Raw genomic sequence first — 24,264 nt, 5'->3', positions numbered from 1 at the left:
GTCATCTCTGGCGACAAGTTTAGTGCTCAGTATTATTCTTTTCAGTGATTGGCTGGTGAACGAGAGGTGTGGCTGATGTCACTTAATAAGACCCCTTCGACCATGAAGCTCAGAACAGACGGGATCTTCTCTTCCAAACGTTTTCTTGCTCCATATTACAAGGTAAGACAACGGGTTTGCATTGACACAAGAATTGTGTAAGAGTGCCAAGTGCTGTTTTTTTTCCAGATGATTTTCTGGTTTTGTTTCCCTCTCCTGAATTCACCTTCACTTATTTTAACTTACTCAGTCTAATTAGTGCTCCTTGTACAACACTTTTATCTACTTTGCTTTTTACAAACCCGCGGTCACATCACTCTTTGCCTGTTACAAGGGGGAGTCATCAGCACCATAATTATTCGGGTGCGACCTTACAATGCCCTCAGACACAACCAGCAGACAGCGTGAAAAACAACACCCAAAGCAACCCCAGCTATCAAAGACCTGAAAGGATGACGAGCCTTCAGTCCTCTTTCCTTCTGTGTTCCATGGGGCTGCCATTCATTACCAGAGTGACTGTTTATTACCAGAGGAGAGGGACTGTTTATTTATTGCGCTTCTGGCGGTGGGTGGAGGGAAGCAGGGCTTTATTTATGTTACCACACTTTCTAAATCACGAAACTAGATCTGAATTTGATGTATGTCCAAGTGTTGTGAATATGTTTGCAAAAAGGCCGTTTTCAGGTTTTCGGCACGGATCTCAGCTGACGCTGCATATCACCAACATGTAGGTTATAACCAGGGGCCGCAAGAGACCAAAGATTTTATTGAGGTGAGAAGGGAATTAGGGTGATGGTGTGCTCGTGCATTATAATAAACAGAGAACCACATTACCGACTTGTTACACATCATGTCCCGGTGCCATTCCTCATTACTTACCTTTTGACCCTTTAAACCTCCATATTTAACCAGTGTGGAGAAAGAAGAATAACCATAAACACACATAAAGGCAAATTTCGTTCAAAGAAGTGCCTTGTTGTTACAGGCCCACGCCTTCTGTATCAAGGAAGAAGTGCCACCGTAGTTACAGGGAATCGAAGAGAAGGATACTGGACTCCCACCAAGACCCCCCTAGCTGCAGAGTCCAAGTGAGCCTCATGGAGCTCAGTGAGAAGATAGGGGCCTTGGTAGGATCCGTACAAAGATCTGAGTTTGACTGAGGCGGGGCTAAGGGTTCACTACAATAGAGAAAACTCAGCACTGAGAGGGTGAGAGATTAGGAATGGGAAGTATGCCTGTTCATTGACAGTAACTGGTGCTTTGTATAAAAGAGGGGAACTTAAACTCTTGAATGCTTGACGGTGACCTGTGAGTGTTGTGTCACAGAAGCTGCAATGGCTGTGGAAGAAAAAGAATGGTTATAAGAATAAGAGCCCAATTTAGAAGGTGGCACAAGGGTTACTCTTTCACAAACGTAACAGATATCCTGCCAGCTTATTACATGAGCTTTATATCCTATGGCCTTTTCAGTAAGGAACACTTTTGTGAGGGAGTGACACATTTGCCAAACTTTAAATAAGGCCTAGAGGGCCAGATGACGACTATTGGCAATTGCGACTCGCAAATTGCGCCAAATGGCGAGTTGCAAATTGCGAGTCACAATTGCCAATTTAAACTGTCTGAGACACTGTTTGCAATTCCCAATGGGGTCGCAAATTGAATGCCCCATGCACATTAATGAGGCTTTCGCTATTTGTGACCCCATTGGGAATGGTGGCCACTCCCAGGGATGGTGGCCTGCCGGGGTCAGCTGACCTCCATGTCTGGGACTGCTTTTAAATAAAGCAGTTTTTTTATTGAAATGCAGCCCATTTTTCTTAAAGGAAAACGGGATTTATTAAAAAAAAAAATTAGACGTGTTTGTTTTATTTTTAGGTCGACCATTTGAGACCTCGTGTATATACTTTAGTATATACTTAGTATATACTTATATGTATATGTACTTTGTGGGCTCTGGAGATCAGCCCTAGGACTTGTCTGCTTCCACTTTTTTTTCTATTGAACTGCCTCTATTTACGTGTCTTGATTGAAAACGACCAGCAGAGGTCAGTAAAATACCAGAATCACTTTAGCCTTCTCTAGATTCCAGTCCATAGAAATTGTCTTCCACGAGCACCCGTAGACAATAATATTTTTTTCATATCTTGCATTTTCAGTGATATGACCACCGAAGGCCCTGATTTTATATTAAAAACAGCTTTGGACTATACCATTTCCAGTTGAAAGCCAATATTTCTCTCCATGTGATCCCATACCTAGAGTGTCACGCGGTTTGGTGCTTACTTTCCCTCCATGTTAAAGAACAGTAGATGTTTCAGCACCCAGGCTAATGTGCTGCATAGCTAAAATCATATAAGGTCCCACAGGTGAAACCAATTGCACTGTAAATGCTTGTTTAAGGGCAGGTAGTGGTCCCTGGGACCACTGTCTGCTCTGAAAAATGGTTGTGATCCATTCACAAAGGAGAAGGGGACCCCTTCCTGTTTGCAAATGGTTTACCACCCTCTTGAAGAGGGTGTTAAACTGCAAGTGTTTTGCCACCGCAATTGCAGTCGCAAAACATTCTTACATACGGGTCAGACTCGCTATTAAGAAGGGACGCCCTAGGAACACCCTTTCATAATAGCGAGTCCCTAACCCTATTTTGCTAGTGGCTATTTAATTAGCGACTCACAAAGTAGGGTTAGTACATGAGCCACAGGTTTTTTGCATGAGCAGACGTGTCTAACACAGTTGCGCATGCAAAAGTTTGTTGTACTAACCATTTACAGAAAACTCTCCCCTCTCATGGATCATTTCACGAAATTCCTGTGCTGTATCCAGCAGAGGCAAAGTGATTGCATTTCAAATAAACTAGTATAATTTCTGCCCATTAATGTTCTATAGTTGGTCTTCTGCAAAGATGAATACTGACTTATACACTGACCTAGTGTTGGGCAGAATGTCCACACAGCTCTGACATCCAGCCATTTGTCAACTTTGCAGTTTGTGTCGCCCCTGATTTTAGATACACAGTTGCAGGCCTCCTTCCCTAAGCCCATGAGAGAGGTGTATGGTGACCCTCTTGTTCAAATCCATCAGAGACCCTCGAAATCTCTTACTCTAGGGCCTCCCCAAAAATCGGACCTCATCTGGAGATGAGAGAAGAAAAATTCACCTGAATAATTTGGGAAACTGTGTATGGAGTGCTTTTATGTTTTGATTTGCTGACGTATCATTCGATTGGGAAAAATGTTCATATTTTGCAATTATTTTAGAGATGGTATAAACATTTTGCCTTGCAAAAATATTTGCAATGTTTCTCTTTAAACTAGTGTGGTGGCAATCTTCTGTAATGTGTACTGTCTAGACAATGTATTGGTGATTGCAGAAGCACCTGTTATTAGATAGTTACATTTTATCCTGAGGGAAACGCTGTGGATGGGCGAAGAGCTCCGTCATATTGAATGTAAAGTGTAATTTATAAGGCAAATCAAAGGCCCTTTCCATCTTCCATTGTATATTTCCTGAACTTTCCTGTCATTTTGTTGCAAGTGTTATATTCCCTGTTTTCCCCTGTCACAAGACATTTAACATCCTCAAGGCTGGCCCTGCCCCAGTAAATCTTTCTTTGTGCTGCCTGGTTTGTATTTTACTTCACTGTGTTTCCTACTCCTCTCACACCTCCTGTATAACCCCCCCCCCTTCAAAATGTACTCGGTGTTCTCCTTCCCGCCTGCTACCAAGTCTGTGACTCCACCCAAAAGCTGGTCTCCCTTCTAACATATAATGCTCCCCTCCCTCTCCCTGGACACATTTTGTTACACACCCATATTGAGAAACATCAACATTAAAACCTGCGCAATATGGAATTGTGAGCCAATTTACATCTACAATATTTTCCCGGCATTTAACATTTCCAGTGTTTTAGCATCTACACCAATGAGTAATATTTTGTATATGAGATGCGGACAGTAAGTAAAGTATGTATTTTGACTCTTTGTTGCTCCTCTTTTCAGAAGATACCCAAACATGCAGGAAGTTGTTGGCAAAATAATTCTGCTCTGTGCGATGTTCTCATACGGCGCAGGTAAGGTTTATTTATTATTAACGCAGCGGCATTTTAATTACTTTTTTAGATGTAATAAAATTCGTATTTAGTGCAAGGTATTCTTTGAATCGAATGCTCTATTGCGCACAGTACACACGGATGTGTTGAGGATGAGGAGGACCGAACGTAAGGTACAGAGACACCATAAAAATCTGATTGAGAGAGTCCCAAGGACTTCATGAATAGGAGGCGGGAAAAGGAAAATAGAAACTTGGTTTAGATAAAAATTGAATTACCATCAAGGTAGCTCTAGAGCATCACAAGCTGCAGGAGTTACTATAGGCACTCTGTGAAGGACTGACATGCCTACGAAGAATGTCAGTACAACAGCACGGTTTGCTTAAAACTAAGATGTTTAGCTTTATTAGAGATATATTTTCAAATAAAACTAATAAGTCTCGACATTTCTCAGTTTTTTTGGCATACACATATCTTTACCATGTAAGACTTTTAATATAGGATAATATTGAAGTTGTCTGTCTGTCTCTGCACTGAAAAGCAGCTGACCACTTTAACTGGAGTGGAGGTAGAACTGTGAGCTTTATACAGATGTGTATATGTTTCGCTCAAAGTGGCAAGTTAGACGTTAAGCTTCATCAAGGCATGTGCACTTGGAGCATTTCTAGTGTTACTTAATCTTGGAAGCAAAAAAACAGATATTACTAAATTGCAATCTTCTAATCTGTGGCTTCATACTTTCATGTGTCAGGGTGTTGCTTGTTGTTCATATGTTAGCTTGCATGTCTTCAGATGAACACAATATGCCAACCCTGAGTCACACAGGTAAATGTACACTGTAGTGTAAGTTCACCATTGTTTTGGTATACACCAACTACGGTCCTCATGTAGTATGATTTGGTGCAGGGCAGCACCTCAAGGCTTTTTGCTGCGCTTCCCTATACCAAATTAAAAGGGCAGTAACGCACCGTATTTACGAGATACAGGGTATTCCTGTCCTTTCAGCTGGTGCACAATTTGATGCCTATCTACAATGCAGGCACCCTTGCCCCATGGTGCAAGGGTGTATGCGTTGTTGGCAGGACTGTTTTTGTGCCGATAGGGACACATTCCTACACAAAATGGAAGCAGAATGCAGCACACAAGGAAAGAAAAAAACAAGGAGAAATAAATATATTTCTCCTTGTTCCATCTTCCCTAGGGAGGCGTGCAGTTTTGTTGCATTTCCAGGATTACATTTCCTTGTAACACGCAACACAATTGAACACCCATGGCTGGCAAGCATGTCCTTGGAGGCCAACTTCCCCTCCTGCTACCTTCAGTAAGTCCTACAAAGTGGGGTCGCTAAGAGGTCTTCAGAGGTGACTCACTTTTTCTCCACCACTCTGCAAACGCCCCTGCTGGAGCACTACTGGTTTGTTGGATGAAGTCCACTTTACTCCTGAGGGACCTTGGGGTCAAGAAGCTCTCCTAGTACCCCCTGTAAGTCCACCACAGGGGGTTTCCTGAGAGCTGGTCGGAGGCCCAGCCGCCTTTCTCCACCACTCTGCAAACGCAAATACTATTAAAAAAAACATAGAAACTCACAAAAAAACAAATGTTACTGGGATGTTATAGCTAGGAATTAGCATTTTAAAAAACCTCAGAGAATCACTGAAAAAACAAAGGTTACAGAGATAGTTAGGCTAAAGTTTCTATAGAAAAAAATAGTTAAATTCAGCAGTTATAGTTAGCTCAGTTTACTACAACACTGCTTATGACCTCACATAATACATCACTCATGACATGGTCAGTGACATCACTGGTGGCATCACTGATGACATCGCTAATTACATCACTGATGATATCTCAAATGACGTCACTGATTACATCATCCAGAAAATTACTAATGCATCCAGTCACACCCCATATAACCTTTCATACACCCACTTCCACCTGACCATTCACAAACCCATTCACAGACCCATATCAGTCCTTGCACACCCACTCACTGATTCATAGATCTACACACATCCACTCACTCACCTATACAGTCACTTATACACCCACTCATTCACTAATACAGTCACTGACATATCCACTCATACACCAATACAGCCACTCCCACAGTGAGTCAAGCACCCATAGATCTCCTCACACACCTACTCACTCCCCCTACAGTCAATCCCACAGCCACTTACTCACCCATACAGTTACATATATACCCATTCACTTACTAATACTAATACTAACACATGCTCACTCACCTACACATTCACTAACACACTCACCCATCCAGCCACTCTCACATTCACTTACTCACCCATACAGTCACTCATATTCCCTAATCATTCACCTATACTGCTTTTCACAGATCCAGTTACTCACCTATAAACCACTGACACATCCAGTCACTCACCCACACAACCATTCATATACTTACTCACCAATACAGCCCCTCACACACACACTCACTAACCCATACAGCCACCAACTCGCCCACTCACTCACCCATTTTGGCAGTCACACACACCCTCACCCACCCAGTCAGACAACCATACAGGTACTCAGACAAACAATCACTCACCAATACAGCCACTCGCATACCACTCAAACACCCATACAGCCACTTAGACACCAACTGACAGATTGATATAGACATTCACACAACCAGTCACTCACCCATACGGTCACTGAGACACCTAATCACTCACTTATACAGTCAATCATGCAGCCACTGAATCATCCATACAGGCACTCATACACCTTCATATTCACCAATACGCCTTGGTATATATATTTAACACTCAGAAACCTTTCAAAAACAGTCACCGCACGATGTTATCAGCGATGTCATCAGTAATGTCACTGACCGTGTCATGAGTGACATAATATGTAAAGTTATAAGCAGTGTATTGTGGGGGGGCGAATTATAGTTATCTGAGCTAACTATAACTGTTGAATTTAACTGGTTCTGTACGAGTGAAATCTGAGCCTAACTATAACATCTCTGTATAAGGTCTGTGTATTCTTTGGTTGTGTGCAAGTGAAAATTGAGCCTAACTTTAATTTCTCTGTGGCCTTTGTTTTTTCAGTGAATCTATCTATCTATCCATCTATCTATCTATCTATCTATCTATCTATCTATCTATCTATCTATCTATCTATCTATCTATCTATCTATCTATCTATCTATCTATCTATCTATCTATCTATCTATCTATCTATCTATCTATCTATCTATCTATCTATCTATCTATCTATCTATCTATCTATCTATCTATCTATCTATCTATCTATCTATCTATCTATCTATCTATCTATCTCTCTCTCTCTCTGTCTGTCTGTCTGTCTGTCTGTCTGTCTGCCTGTCTGGCTGTTTGTCTGTCTATCTATCTATCTATCTATCTATCTATCTATCTATCTATCTATATATCTGTCTATCGATCTAGGTTTATATAAAGATGGTGCACTTACCTGCAAAATACTTACATTTTCGTTGTGAAGGCATGTGTGTAAAGGTATATGTGTGGCAAAACGTTGCATGGTAAAGGCATGCATGATAAAGGCATATACGTGGTAAAGGACATGTGGTAAAGGAATGCGTGGTAATGGCATGCATGTTATGTCATACATTAGTGAGAATTCCCACGCCACACCCATGAAACTCCACCTTAGGGCAGAGTAAAGCAAGATAGCGAATTGCGCTGCCTAGTGTCACTCTACATTTATCAAGCCATGCATGGCCATGCAAGATAAATTTGACCTAGGATTTGCATCCCCCTTCCGCCCTCATGTAGGGTGCAGGGGCATTGTAAAATCTTTATAAATATGCCCCATAGTATTTATGGGATATGATTGAATTTGGCCTACGATCAGCTCACTGCAATCATAATATATAGGAATTACTCATTCTACTCACCTGTGCACTGTCTCACCACAAAACTTGGTATATATGTAACACATGTTGTACTATTAACCCCTGATACATAGATTTGATCATGAAATTGGCTTGATATTTTAAGTCCTCTTTTCTAATAACATTTAATGTATGCTTGAATCACTGATTAAAACAGTGCACCTTCTCCACCTTTAAATGGTCTCTACTGAATGTTAAAATATTTTCTATATGCTTGCAAAGAACTCTCTCATTATATCCCCCAGATTTTTTAGGTGCATGGGGAGACCCAACATTCCTAGTCCATATCATGGCACACTCATTCCACTTAATGGGACTAGAGGTATAATGGCCACTTTCTGTTAATGCACTAGTTCATACTGATGAAGGAGAGCTCAGTTCATCGCACTACAAGCTATTAAATACATCTAGACCCACAAAACTGATCTGTAACACAAGGGACTCTTACAGCACCTAATGTATTGAAACTGTCCTTAATTGATTGAGCTCAGTCACATATAAGCAATGGCCCATAATCCACGTCTCCTAGTCGGCCTCCCACAGAAATGGAATTGGCCAAAGTTATACCAAACAGGCCCCTGGTATGATAGGGTTGGGGTTATTGGTCATTCACAGGCTGCTGTTAGTTCTCATTTCACTATGGCTGCCACCTTCGCAGAACCTCTGATTTAAGAGTTGAAGAAAAGTATCGGAACCCCCTAAGACCTGAATGCCAACATCACAGATTTCTTTTCAAACCCCTTCTTATTCATTATGTGCCCATTACGGGCTAATGCGCTGCATTAACTACACTACTGATATACCAACTATTACAACAACACTGAAATTACTATTTGTATCCCTGTGTGATTGGCTGCAAACACAAGGCTAGTGCAATGCAAGGTGCAGAGCAGACTGCCAACCTATTGTTTGCATTCTCTAACGGGAAACCCTTTCTAAAGCAGCCTCTGTTCCTCAAAGGAACCACTACTGCTTTTTATTAAAAAACAAAAATGGCTTCCTGTTTGGGAAATTATTGAGGATGCAGTAAAGAGTGGTGCTCTGGACCATTGCATATTCCCTCAGAGGCTAGCAACACCAGTCACAAAGGCTAAGCTGTCCCAGTGGATACCCTCCAGTGTGTAAATCAATTAACAACATCTTTGAGGTCAGTAGTCCAGGACCCAGTGGATACCTTGCAGTGTTTAAAACAATTAACACCATCTTTGAGGTCAGTAGTTCACGACCGCAATTGCAGTATCAAACTACTGACATATCATACCAATTCACAAGTAGGAGGGAACCTTCCCCTTTCATGCCGCTTTCTAATGGCGATTCGGTATCTGTCAGTAAACCAGTTGTGAAAGTCAAAAATACTTTTCCAACTTGCAAAATGAGTTTAATAGCAAACAATGTGACTTTGAGAAACGCAGGGTTTGCAATCACAACATGGCTTTGTACGTCTGTTCCATTATTGCTAGTTTAAGGAATACAGTGGTAATAAGAAAAGAATAAACACTTGACTTGTTCACTGATTGAGGGAGACAATGACACACAAACACACACGCACCTCAAACTGTAATTAAAATACAAACCCATGGAGCACACAAATGGGCTTGGTGAAAAAGTGACACAACCCACTCCTTTATGAAGCCCGCAATGAGCAGACGTCTGTCTGCATACCGAGAAACCCACAAGTGCAGTGAGGCTATGACAGTCAGTGAATGATGCTTGTAAACTACATATAGTAACTCCTTTCTAAAATGTTGTTTGATTGTAGGAAAGTACCTCCACTCAGTCCAACTAACAGTGTTATCCACATTTTTTACACTAACGACTGTGCAGTTTTTAGAATAAATTGAAAGTCAATTTGTGTCAGAAAAACATGCTTTGAATCATATCAATTCTTTTAACAGGACAAGCCAGCTTCCCAGGTGAATGGTCGGCGAGATCCTCTGTCTACTACAAGTATATCCCCACTAAAAAAACTTGGGTGGAAGCAGAGGTAAGACACAAATTTCTCTGGCCGGGGAAAGAATGCACGCCTGACTTTCTGCAACAGTTGTAATCGTTTTTTTACCTTCATCATGCTCGCTTGGTCTCCTTTTTCAATTTGGCCTTTTTAAAAATGTTCAAACTTCCCTCTTGCCATATCTGTTTCCTAATTTTCCTCACTTATCCATGCATCTCTTATTTCTTCTTATTAAATGATCCCCCTGATGTTTTCTTGCCTCTAGTGTCTTTCTTGATTAAACTTTTACTATCTTAATCACTTATGTTTATTACTAATTTTGTCTCTTAATAATTATCCTTTTTATTGTGTTTCGAATTAAGAGTAACAACCAATGCAAGCTAAAGTACCACATAAACTAACGGTGCAATTAACATCAGTATTGGACTTTGTTAAAGCATATTTGAGCATTATGTTAACAGGTATCATAGCAATGAACCAGACACAGCCATATACATCTCTGCAGTGTAGTGTAGGGGTCCATACTGTAGTATTCACTAATCTATATGAACCCATGGCTCAGGGATGTCTTGTAATATCTTCATGAATCTGCACCCCTCTAACCATCCACTTCGGCGAGAACCTACCTCTGTATTAAGATAATGCCTGAATAAATCCCATTTGTCACATGGCCTAGTGACCTCAGGTTGAAAAGCCACATATTTTCTTGCTGTTGTATGAGACATGTCATTATCTAGTAGCCAGGCTTTCACCATGATACGTGAGGTCTGTAACCCACACAATGCCACTTCTGCAGCATCAATTTCACCAGCTGCCTAGCAAACCCTGGAGTATCCTGAACATAGCAAACACAAGGAGATGATGGAAGGAGTGCTGATTATCAGACACTCACCCCCAGTCACAGATCTGGGTTGATTCCATTATCATTCTTTATCTCACTTCGCCACCCCAGTTCAGACCCAGTCATATGGAAATCAGTCTTGACCCTGTTCCTTATGGGAATAGTCCAGCCCGAACTGCCAAGCCAGGTCTCTCCTGGACCAGACACAAGCATACAGGAATAGGGTCACGATTGATTTGCTTATGGCTGGGTCCAAACTGGGGTGGCGTGGTGAGCAAAAGAACTATGGATTAAACCCATATCTTTATAACTGGGGGTAAATGCGTGCATTGTTCAGCATTCCGTTCATCATGTATTTCTTTTGCATTCGTCATCCTAAGTGGGAAGGGTATGTCCAGATGTGGGTCCCGTGGTCACTGCTCCTCTTGATTAAATCTAGCCTGGCTGATCAGGGGTGGTGATCAGAAACCAGTCCCAGGATGCTTGTTTCTGTTCCAGGGAGGCCCTGACTTGACAGTTTGGGCTGGACTGTTCCCATAAGGAACAGGGTCAAGACTGATTTGCATATGTCTGAGTCCAAACTGGGGTGGTGTGGTGAGCAAAAGAACGATAGATTAAACCCAGATCTTTGTGACTGGCTGTGAATGCATGCATTGTTCAGCATTCCGTCATCATTTCTTCCTTATGCACTCTTAAGAAAGGCAGAATATTGTATTGCACATTTCCGGTGTACCATTTGACCAATGTGGTATCAATATCTTGTATGCGCCTATCCACAGACAGGCACATCTCTTACAGTGGATAGGTTTTAAGCATCTTGGAGTGCTCTCTGCAATCTTTGCATTTTCTATTTTTCCTGGGCTACTCACCTACAAGCAACGAAAGCGTGATACAAATTGGGTGGATGGTTACCAAGGGTAAAATGGTGATCTTCTCCTGAACAAAGTTCACAAGAGAAACTAATTAAATATGTCCAACCCATTACTACCGGTGGGAAATGAAAGAGACCCTTTTCTTTAAATAGCCCTCTCTCACTCTTATACTGACATGCTTCATCATAGGGCTCACCTCGACTGCTAAAAGTCGGGGTGGGCTCGACCATGTTACAGGGAACACTTAAAGACTCTAAGGAATCACCCTGATAAGGGTTGTGGTTATAATCTGAGGTGGGTCCTCACCCCTGCAACTAATACCTTAATTTCATACACATTTTTTAAATCGTTGTGTGAACAGAACCTTCACTATTTTCATCCCTGTTTCGTTACACTTAGCTTTTGTAAACTAAACGTTCTCAGGTGAGTGGGGAGGTCCTGATTAGTTCTTGAATTTTCACGGTTTACGAAGATTTTTCAAAGAAAGAAGGTTTGATTCAGCCCCTAAAAAGAAACAAAATTCCACAACTTGGCTGTGGGAACTGAAAAGGCTTTAATTCCGAAGCTGACTGTTTGAATCCTTGGGAGGATAAGGAGATTTTGCAAGGATGAATGACGTGTATTGGAGAGATAATGAATAGAAACTTGCCAGATAGTAATGTTAGTAATGTAGGATTGCTGTGACAGACACATTTGTGAACAGATGTTTAGTCCTGAAATGCAATTCTGGAGTGCATGGTCAATTTATGGAGTGGCTTCAGGACCAGGCTTGTGTGAGCCAGGCAAGGGGGTTTTAATGCTGATGAGAGCAGCAGTGTTCTGCACCAGTTACAGAGCAATGGATATTTTTCAGGCAATTCCACGACCGTTTTGGCAGCATCCTTTGGTAACATCTCTTAACTAAAACGACAGTTAAATACTTTAGAATTAAATGGAATAGCAATATCTCCATGGTCAGTCAGTCAAGGATATGTTTATTATGATCGTAATCTTTAAACAAAAGCAAGAAATAATACCACAAGTTTAAAATATTCTGATAAAAGGTGATAAAACATGTACAAAATATTCCATTATAGCTTAAAGATATTACATATACTTACACGTTACAAACCGGCACCAATAAAATTGCACTTTTTCTAAGACTTATTTTCACATTAAAGCAATTTTTATTTCCTTTTAGATCGGATGTTTAATTCATTAGTTTAAAATTCATAAAATTAAAAAAATTACTCCTGACTTCTTAAAAGTCTCTGGACCGCCTTTATATAATTTCCTAGGGCAATAGCGATATCAATAGTGGGCATTTCTGTTAAGAAGGTTATACGCCTGTGCCCAAGGGCCAGATGTAGGAGCCCTAATACCGGTCGGAAACGGCCGATTTTGGCCGTTTCCGACCGGTATTAGGGTTTTCAGATGTAGGGCATGCATTTACAGAATCGGTATTTTACCGATTCTGTATTTACCGATTCGGTAAAATTACCGAATTGGTAAATACAGACTCGGTAAAATACCGATTCTATAAATGCAGATGTAGCTGGCACATGTCAGAGTGCCACAGGGCTTTAAGAATCGGTATTTTACCACCCAATCCAATTGGTGGTAAAATACCGATTCCAGGTGTGCATGCACACCTAGCCATGTGACAGACAGACATGCCCTTAGGGCATGTCTGTGTGCCACATGGCAAACATGCCCGTATTTGGGGTGCCAGAGGGTGTCAAAGTGACACCCCCTGCACCCTTGCTAAAATCAGTATTTACTGATTCTGTAATTACAGAATCGATATTGCCCATTGATTCCTATGGGCTTCAAGGCCCATAGGAATCAATGGGCAATACCGAATCGGTATTTACAGAATCGGTAAATACCGAATCTTAACGATTCGGTATTTACAGATTCTGTAATACCTACATCTCCCCCTTCATATTTACCGACTCTTAAATACCGAATCGGTAAAATTCGGTATTTAAGAGTCGGTAAATATGAATTACCTACATCTGGCCCCTAGTTCTTAAATCATATTTTAAAAATATTGGGCGCAGCCAAAGTTTCCGCTGTTCTAGTAATGTTAGGCAGTCTAATAGTATGTGCACAAGATCTCCTTTGGTGCCTAGGGTGCACCTACAGCACCCTTTATGATCTAACATTTTTGATTTGAGATCTTTATTTATCAACCATGGGTTGATCCCAATCCGCAATCTCAATATCTCCTGCCTATAACAGCGATTTGGAAGGATATCTAGGTAGGGGAACCATTTATCATTTGCACAGGAGCTCATCATAAATTCTACAGATTTTTTCATTACCACATAACCCATATCAGAATCTCTGGATACTTCTTTACCATTAAATTTCAGCTCGCTCGTTGTACAGACGATTTGTTGAGTTTCCTGGTTCACCTCCACCTTTAGCCTTTCACATACCTGCGCCATTCTTTCCCTACAAGCTTTTGCCCATTTTAGGTCACTATTTTGTATTTCTTCCCTACACCATTGTGCAACTTTTTGACCTTCTATGTCATCCAATCGTTTCCAGAGTCTGATTATCGCAGTTTGTACGTGTACCTCCCAAGACTTTGTTCCTATTTCTATTCTTATTGCTTGGGCCATGGATGATTGTGGTAGAGATAACAGGCTTTTCAAGCATTTCCCTTCCTCCAAGTCTCAGACTTCCTTACCGCTCAAACAAAGGATTTCTGCTCTGTAGAGGAATTGTGGGGGTATCATTGCGTTAAAAGCTTTTAAAACTGGACGATGTGACAGATCCCCATAGTCCCGGTTAAACATTTTTAGTCCACAGATAGAAGTATGAGCTTTCGCTTTTTGGGCTTCCAGATGTGTACGCCAGTTTAGTGTCTTATCGAACCATATCCCTAGGTAACGGTATTCTTTGACCGTTTCCAGTTTAAGATCCCCTAGACACCAGTTAAACTTACTTGCCTTTTTACCAAAGCATAAAATCTTTGTTTTATCTAGGTTTACTGTTAAGAATTTGTTAGCACAGTATACCTTAAAGGGGTTCAACTTTCTTTGGAGGCCTATCTCGGTCTGGTCTACTATTACCAGATCGTCTGTGTAAAGTAGGCAGGGCACCTTTTTTCTGTCCATTCTGGGACTTGCGCTACCCTCAACCTCTAAGTAGGCCGGTAGATCTGACAGGAATATGGAGAATAATTGAGGGGCAAGAACACAACCCTGTCCCAGGCCGTTTTGCAATGGGGATTTTTTGTGTCAATGACCCCCCAGTATCCCTGATTACTTGGGCCCAGTTTCCTCGGTGTAGTTCTTTTATTATTGTCAGTGGGTCTTTGGGAATTTTTTCCTTCATTAAGGTTTCCCAAAGGCAGTCCCGGTCTACTGAGTCGAAGGCTGCTCGGAAGTCAACAAAACAGCAACATAACTTGCCGTTTTGTTCCGTTGACTTCTTTGCCATTGCCCACAAAGCGAAACCGTGGTCTATCGTGGAGTGCCCCTCCCTAAACCCTCCCTGTTCTATGGGTATAATTTGAAACTCCCTAACCCATGCATTAAGTCAATTTAGTACGATTTTAGAAAATACCTTCTCTCCTATGTCTAGGAGGTTAATCAGTCTATAGTTTTGTGGCGCATCCATACTCCCTTTCTTATGGATTGGCCTGATTACTGCGCCCTTCCAATTTGGTGGCATTATGCCTTCTGCTAGTATTGTGTGGAACATCCATGCAAAAAATCTTGCCCACCACTTTACCTCTGACTTTAAAATTATTGCGGGGAGGTTGTCTGGGCCTGCCGCTCGAGTAATTTCAGTTCTCTTATTATAAGCTCCACTTGCATTTCGTTAAACTCTGATTTAAATTCTTCAGATATTTCCTGCCACTTTCGGGACTCTGCCAGACCTCGAGGAGCTTGTGCCCCATACAATTCCCTTATGTACTCCTCCCAGGCTGCCTCACTGACGACACATTTCATTTCCCCATCTGTTGGACCAGCAGCTTCCTTTACCATTTTCCAAAATTGTCTTATATTTTTATCTTCGATTGCTTCTAACAGATTCAACCAGCATTTCTCTTTATATGACCTTTTTGCATCGTTTACCATTTTTTGAAGTTCTGCTTTCAGCTTGTTTATACATTTATTTCTCTCTTGGGTGAATTTCTCCGTAACTCTCTTTTTTTAATTGGCAAATTAACAGAGTACCATTTAACGCGACTAACCGGGGGTTTTGTGTTGTACTTTTTGTCCTTTTTTAATTCTATTTTTAGACACTGGACTACTTGGTCTATCTTCTTTATAATCCACTCCAAGTTCCTTCCCTCTAAATCTTCTGGTTCAACTTTAATTTGCAGAGCCTTCAGTTTTTCCTGGTATTCCTCAGTGAGATGTGTCGTTACACGTTTAGGGTACTCGACATCCTGTGGGGTCACTTTATCTCTAGGCATCTTTCTTCCCCCAAATATCATTAAATGCAGTGGATTGTGGTCACTAAGTTCTTTTTGATCTATCCTGAATTCCCGTATTAGAGGGAAATTCCAGGCTGGCAAATACATATAATCGATTGGACAATTCTGTGAACCTATTTTAAAGGTCTTCCCTGCTGGGCAATCTGTCTTCATTCTGCCGTTCAGACATAGGAGACCCCTACCTCCTAAAAAGTTTACTAATTCAGTCTCCTGTTTCGAGGGTTTACCTACTGGAAAGCAAGCATGGTTTATTCCAAACACATCTAACAATTCTCTATTCCAGAGATCGGCCTTCTTTGGATTTAGCTTATGATTAAAATCTCCCATGATTATCATTACATCAGATGCATATTTTCCTAATAAAAGGTCGACATCCTCTTTAAAATATCCCATCTCACTCTCATATTCTACTGCATTTTCCCACTGCATATATACATTTATGACAGTCAACATTTTATGTTTCGTTTCCAAGGTCAATAATTCTAGTCTACAAGCCTGTAACCATTTACATTTAATTTTTAAAGATGTTGCTTCTCTCAGTATTTTTGTTGCGACTAGAGTCATTAACCCCCCCGATGGGCGACCAAATCTTTTTATCGTGGCCGGGCGGCTCATTTGTAGATATCCATCGAAGAGTGTGGTTTCCTCGCATGTCCAGGTCTCTTTTAGGCAGGCAATTTCCACTTCGTTTACTACTTCCTATATATGATCTCGCTTTAGTTCATTGCCTAACCCATTTACATTCCATGTTAAGAGACCTAGACATTGCGACACCCCCCATCCTATTCTACCTCGCTTAGACCACCCACATCAGCCCCTTCCTCCGTATAACTCTCATTGGGGTCTCCCATATAGCTTCTACTTTGACTCCAATTATCCCATGCGGCATCAATTCCTGTATTATTTATCACTATATTCATACAGCTACGGTCGTCTTCGTTATCTCTTGCTAACTTCACTTGTCTCCTCCCTAGACCTGCATGGAAATTTAGAACGGTGCTACCTAAGGTGACTTTTACTTCCCTCTCTGGTATTACCCTTATTCCCACTTCTGTTATCTCCCTAGTGGCTTTTAGAATTGCCATTTTTACCTGGTCTGAATGAAGTGACACTTTTGTTATTTCCTTACCCTTTTTATTTTCAACAAAGCCTACCTGCCTCAGATCGGTTGTGCTGATCCCACTCAGGCTACTGCATTTGACAAATGCGGTCAGGATTTTCTGCCTATTTAGGGGGTTCTTTTTTTTAACCCTCTTTCCCCTTTGTACAGCCTGTATCTGTTCCAGGTATACCCATTTGTTATTGTCTACCTCTGATAATTTCTTGGGGGTTTCGTGTTTTACCTGTTTACCCTTTGATCTCCCTGGGGTCGCCCCTTTACTTTCCCCTCCTGCTGGTTCTCGATGTTGTGTGCTGTCCGCTCTTTGGCCACCTTTGGGTAATCCTGAAATTATCTTTACTTTCTGATCTAAGGGGCGGGTTATTGGGGGTTTCTCCCTCAGCTCCTTATTACTCCCCCCTTTCCTTGATACTATTGGGGTCTTAGTTATTTTAGTCTCCAATTGGGGTGGTCCAGTCGGTATAAAGGTCGGAGCCAATGCATTTAGGCCTGACTGTGCCTCCCCCTCCAATCTCTTCCCTTTTCTCTTCGGTGGAATGTTCGAGGCTCGCTTCATGTCTGCCCTATTCCTTGTGGGGGCCACTGTATACACACCACGCCTTTTTATCAGCATTGGGCGTCTGGAGATATATACAGAATCTAAAGCCTCTTCAGATTCATTCACTATACTTTGTTCTATGTGTTGAGGGGAAGCTACTAGTTTTACCACATTTACCTCTATATGTTCATTCGCTATGCTTTCTTCTAAGGACTGGGGGGTAGCTACTGGTCTTAACATGTTTGGCATTTGGCTCTTAATCCCCACCAGTTTCTCTTCAATCCTTTTTAAAAACAGTTTCTGAGCTTTCAACACTCCATTATTTGACAAAGTAACTTCTAGGATCCCTTGTAATGTCTTCTGTAACATCAGTATTAGTTCCATCATTGAGGAAGAAGGCGTTACAGAGAGGACCGAGTCCTGAGGGTTATTCCTTTCTGATTTGACTTGACTTCCAGTTCTTATAACTTCCTGCTCGATCTGGGTTTTTTGGTCATTTAAATACAGCAGAGCTTGATCTGATGCACCTCCCCAGACAACACTTGGGTACTGACTTTCATTATCCTTTTGTCCTTCATTTCCTGAGGACTGCAATGAACACATTTTTGGCGATGATGAAAGGCGGGGTGCTGCTATTTGCAGATTTTGACTCAGGAGCGTGAAGTTTATCGGTATAGGGTCAATCCTTTCTTCCTCTGTTTCTTCTTCGGGAAATTCTCCCAATTCTTTCCTTAGCTGATTCCCCTCCTCTACTCCCCTATTTTCTATGACCTCCGCGTCACTCTCCTCCGCATCTTCCTTGCGTTCCAGGTTTATTACCATCACAGTCAATTTGTAGTGTTTTCCTACAAAGTCCTATATGGATTTGGAAGCTGCCGTGTTATCTTTCCGCTTTACAGCACAATCCCCTTTGGCTTGTGGGACATTTTTGGTTGCTCTTTTTACTTTCCTTTTCTTGCAACTCCCCTTGCTGTTGTCTATGGCGGAGGCCTGGCTCTCTTCCAATGACACTGAGCCCTCTATTAAATCACTCCTCCCTGGGCTTTCGTCCATGCGCGATTGTTGCTTTCTTTTCGTGGCCATCTATTAGATTGTGGTGCTCTTATCACTGATACTGACCTTTAATGCTGCTGTAATTAGTCTCACAGCTCAGTTGACTTTAAAATATACAAACTCTTTCACTTACCTCTGTTGTGCCTTGTGTCCACCAGCCTGCCCTGCCGCACTTGTTTTCCTCTTGGTTTCCTCTCTAAGGGTGACTCCAGTTTACCCTGTAATCTGGGGTTTTAATCTCCTTATTCTGATGCTTATGAAGCTCTGACGTTTATAGACCAACTTCGTAGCCTGAATGACACCTTCCTTTTTTTGTCACCTGGCTCCTAAAATGCTGTTTCGCCTTCCCCGGCTGTATTGCTCCCCTCCCCCCCCCCCCAGCTACAGGACCACTGACTGGCTTGCCTTCTGGTATCTTGCAGGGCCGGTAGCCTCAATTGATCCTGTGCCAGCTCTCTCGCTACTTTTTCCTTTGCGAGATTTGGGGGGCTGAGGGGTGGCTGAGGGGTGACTGGGTCATGCGAGTAGGTAAAAGGTGCCTCCAAGGGAGTTTGATAAGAGAAATATTCAACTCTTTTGAAAAATGATTTAGAGAAGGCTAATTAATAGTCCTAGTCAAGTTGAGTTCAAATGATTACAAGCAACAAAGTTTTTCACACTTAACATGCAACAATCACAATAAACAGTTAACATTAAACAAAAATATCGGACATGTGTGTAGGCAAAAAATAGATTTTATCAAAGAAATTTCGCGGGATTCTAAAATACAAATATACAAACAGGAATACAGGAGAAATTACACTAAAATCAAATCAGTTTCTCTGTAAAACCTGTAAACACTTATCTAAAACAAAAATTGGTCTGAGTTTTTTGGATAAAGATAAACGGTCGACGTTTCGGTCTCCTATGTGTTAATCCTTGAGACCATCATCAGGACTGGTAAATGGATATTTGTAAAGCCCTATATAGGGGATCCTGATTGGGCCTCAAAAAAGGTGGCACTTTAGGACCTCACAAAGGGTCTCATAGGTGTATCTTTATAGAGATCCACAGATTTATTTAGAAAAATAGCGAAGGTAGGCAGTCTCAGTAATCGAAAATAACTGTCACTCTTGAGAAGAGGATCAAAACATTTAACTTTGCTTCAAGTCGAGTATTTAAAGGGGTGAGGATCGTCCAAAGATCGATCTGGAGAGCAGTGTTAATCTTCACACAAACCACCGGCCGTCGCAAAACCGACTCGATTACTGAGACTACATACCTTCGCTATTTTTCTAAATAAATCTGTGGATCTCTATAAAGATACACCTATGAGACCCTTTGTGAGGTCCTAAAGTGCCACCTTTTTTGAGGCCCAATCAGGATCCCCTATATAGGGCTTTGCAAATATCCATTTACCAGTCCTGATGATGGTCTCAAGGATTAACACATAGGAGACCGAAACGTCAACCGTTTATCTTTATCCAAAAAACTCAGACCAATTTTTGTTATGGATAAGTGTTTACATGCTTTACAGAGAAACTGATTTGATTTTAGTATAATTTCTCCTGTATTCCTGTTTGTATATTTGTATTTTAGAATCCCGCGAAATTTCTTTGATAAAATCTATTTTTTGCCTACACACATGTCCAATATTTTTGTTTAATGTTAACTGTTTATTGTGATTGTTGCATGTTAAGTGTGAAAAACTTTGTTGCTTGTAATCATTTGAACTCAACTTGACTAGGACTATTAATTAGCCTTCTCTAAATAATTTTTCAAAAGAGTTGAATATTTCTCTTATTAAACTCCCTTGGAGGCACCTTTTACCTATTTGATTATCTTTTACCCAAGCCCTCAAGGGTATACTGGGTTGTGTGTTTCACATGGGTCATGCGAGGGCACTCTTCTGACCGAGACCGGGACTCGCCGCGTGCGCGTCGCGCTGTTTAGTCTCCCGGCTCCGGCGTCCGGCGTCCAGCGTTCACACGCTGTGGCTTGCTGTGAAAACGGCTCGGCGCTCGATTGCACAGGCTGCGGTTCGGCTTCGGTGCGGCAGGCAAGGGTAGGCAACAACAGAGTGGAGTGCCACAAGGAGTCAAGAGAGCACTGCAAGCAGTGCAAATCAGGAACAAGAAATAGCTAAGCCCAGGAACAAAGAATAACTATAGCCCAGGAACTCAGGAAACAAGTGCACTGCAGGCAGTGCTAATTCAGGTACAGGGAATAGCTATAGCTCAGGAACTCAGGAAACAAGGTAGCACTGCAAGCAGTGCTAATTCAGGAGAAGGGAAACTGCTGTAGTTCAGGAACAAGGAATACTAAGGCTCAGGGGTCAAGGTAGCACTTCAGGCAGTGCTAATTCAGGAACAGGGAAAACAGCAGCAGGTCAGGAACAAGGCATAATTAAAGCTCAGGAAACACTGGAAACAAGAATAGCAAAAGCTCAGGGAACTCTGGAAACAAGCATTGGTCTCACCGGTAAACAGCTACAATGACCAACCATCTCTCCATGGAAAAATCAAATATCAGAGGTGGTCTCACCCTGCCCTCTCTGGTTGTGGAAATTGAAACCCATAATACCCCCCTTTCCATCAAAAAATGTAACAGCCTTTGTTAGGTTTAGACTAGATTATTGAAACTTCTTATAGCACTGAATGTATAAACATTTTTTGACTATATTTCACGCAATCCAGAAGCATGCGGCCAGATTAGTTAATTGTGCACACTGTTCTTGCAGTTATTCACTAAATGACGATCAACAATATGATTTCCTTCAAGACACAGTGCCTGATGCGTTAATGTCTAAATGGTGAAGATTTTTATTCTAAAATGTAAAGTCAGTTGCTACAAGGCATCTTTGACTCTTTGGTCAGACTCTGTTCAGTTACTTAATCAAACAATTTGTAGGAAATTCTCTTTTGGAGATAGAACCTTCTCAAATCTGGCACCACGTCTCTGGAGTATTCTTGATTTGAGAATCACATCTCCCCATCGTCTTTTTAGGAAAAATCCTTAAGATTTTTATATTCAGTTAAAATGAGTTTTCAGGATCATTTCTCATTACCATTCAATAGTGTAATGAGGCCTATGTGGTGATAGGTGCCCTTTACAAGTTTCCATTGTCATAACGTGTATTACGTTTTCATAGCCCAGTTTACATTGCATTAAGGCATTTATCACTGGGATCTGGCAGCTTTTTTCAATATGGGACAGAATTAGTTTTAGTGTGGACCAATGGGGACTTGGAGTGGAATAAAACTCCAAGAGCCAGATGTACGAGCTGCCAAATAGCGCCTCGTAAATTGCATCGCATTTGCGACTCGCAAGTTGTGAAGCACTATTTGGCATGTACAATAGTGTGATTAACACAGTTTGCGATTCCCAGTGGGGGTCGCAGATTGCGAGGTTCATGAACATTAATGAGCCTCACGCAATTTGCAAGCCCTTTGGTAATGACAGGCCCTCCCAGGGATGGTGGGTTGCTGGGCTCAGCAGACCACCATGTCTGGGTCTGCTTTTAAATAGAGCAGCTTTTTTTTAAAATGCAGCCTGTTTTCCTTAAAGGAAAACGGGATGCATTTGAAAAAAATATGAAACTTTTTGTTTCATTTTTTAAGGGCAGGCAGTGGTCCCTGGGGTAGTGAGACAAAATATCGAAATTAAAATATTGATATACAATAATATCGATGTTTTAATTTCGATAGTATAGAATATCGATGTCCAAAATATCGACAGACAGAATATCGTTTTTTTAAGGTATGTATGTTACTAATATCGAAATTTACTAATATCGAAATTTTGTTAAGTGTTATGTATTTTATTATGTTGTTTATATGTTTGTTAAATATGTTTTGTAATGTATGTTTGAAAATTAGTACATTTGTTTACATTTTGCGTTTTAGTATCAGAGCGGGTTGTGGGTTTATAGGGGAATAGGGTGGGAAGTAATTTAATAATAATTAATTAATTAATATATGTTTGTAAATATGTTTAATTAATAATTAATTGGTAATTAATTAATATTAATTAGTTAATTTATTAATATATTTTCGAAAATATTTTAATTAATAATTAATTGGTAATTAATTAATATGAATTAGTTAATTACATTAATTAGAGTTAATGTTTTTATATATATAATTTTTTGTTATTGTTAATTATTTAATTGGTAATGAAATAATATTAATTAGTAAATTAAATTAATTAGAGTTAATGTGCTAATATATTTACTTTTTTGTTATTGTTAATTAATAATTCATTGGTAATTAAATAATTTTAATTACTTAATTAAATTATTTAGAGTTAATGTGCTAATATATCTAATTTTTTGTTATTGTTAAATAATAATTAATTGGTAATTAATAATTATTAAGTGATTAAATGATGTGATTTATTTATGTGTAGTGGGTTGTGTGTTTATAGGGGGATAGGGTGTGATATAATTAAATGTAATTAATTAAAGAGATTGTATTTATTTATTGGTATTTATTGTTAATTAATTAGTAATTAATATGTGTTAATTAGTTAATTTATAATTACATCAATTTAGTAATATTAATTGTTATTAATTGATTAATTGAAATTTATATTAATTGTGTTTTTTTATATGTGTAGTGTGTTGTGTGTTAAAGGGGGAGTACTGTGGGAAGTAATTTTTACCCCCATGCTATCCAACGCTTTCCCTACTGTTGCACCCTCTGGAGTGGGAATAGTAATTTAAACCCCTACGCTATCCATCGCTTTCCCTACTGTTGCACCCTCTGGAGTGGGAATAGTAATTTAAACGCCTAAGCTATCCAACGCTTTCCCTACTGTTGCACTCTCTGGAGTGGGAATAGCAATTTTTACCCCTACGCTATCCAACGCTTTCCCTACTGTTGCACCCTCTGGAGTGGGAATAGTAATTTTTACCTCTACACAATCCAACGCTTTCCCTACTGTTGCACTCTCTGGAGTGGGAATAGTAAATTTTACCCCTACGCTATCCAACGCTTTCCCTACAGTTGCACCCTCAGGAGTGGGAATAGTAATTTTTACCTCTACGCTATCCAACGCTTTCCCTACTGTTGCACCCTCTTGTGTGGGAATAGTAATTTTTACCCCACGCTATCCAAAGCTTTCCCTACTGTTGCACCCTCTGGAGTGGGAATAGTAATTTCTACTCCTACGCTATCCAACGCTTTCCCTACTGTTGCACCCTCTGGAGTGGGAATAGTAATTTAAACCTCTACGCTATCCAACGCTTTCCCTACTGTTGCACCCTCTGGAGTGGAAATAGTAATTTAAACCCCTACGCTATCCAACGCTTTCCCTACTGTTGCACCCTCTGGAGTGGGAATAGTAATTTAAACCCCTACGCTATCCAATGCTTTCCCTACTGTTGCACCCTCTGGAGTGGGAATAGTAATTTAACCCCCTACGCTATCCAACGCTTTCCCTACTGTTGTACCCTCTGGAGTGGGAATAGTAATTTTTACCCCTACG

The 24,264-nt window shown here is 40.7% G+C and overlaps 1 protein-coding gene across 1 annotated transcript in view; it reads left to right on the top strand.

Annotated features, from left to right (window-relative positions):
* The first annotated feature begins 4,038 nt into the window (after nt 1-4,038).
* The window catches only part of LOC144827256 (lectin-like), a 68,503-nt gene continuing 48,277 nt past the window's right edge, over nt 4,039-24,264 (top strand). The window contains exons 1-2 of the mRNA XM_078685638.1: nt 4,039-4,108; nt 9,881-9,969. Of these exons, the coding sequence (XP_078541764.1) occupies nt 4,051-4,108; nt 9,881-9,969 (147 nt within the window). The 5' untranslated portion in view covers nt 4,039-4,050. The remainder of the gene's footprint in view (nt 4,109-9,880; nt 9,970-24,264) is intronic.

This window comes from Lissotriton helveticus, chromosome 4_1 (assembly GCF_964261635.1).
Source record: "Lissotriton helveticus chromosome 4_1, aLisHel1.1, whole genome shotgun sequence".
Classification (NCBI taxonomy): Eukaryota; Metazoa; Chordata; class Amphibia; order Caudata; family Salamandridae; genus Lissotriton; species Lissotriton helveticus.
The sequence above is the reverse complement of the archived record's forward strand: the minus strand, read 5'-3'. Positions and strand labels throughout refer to the sequence as shown.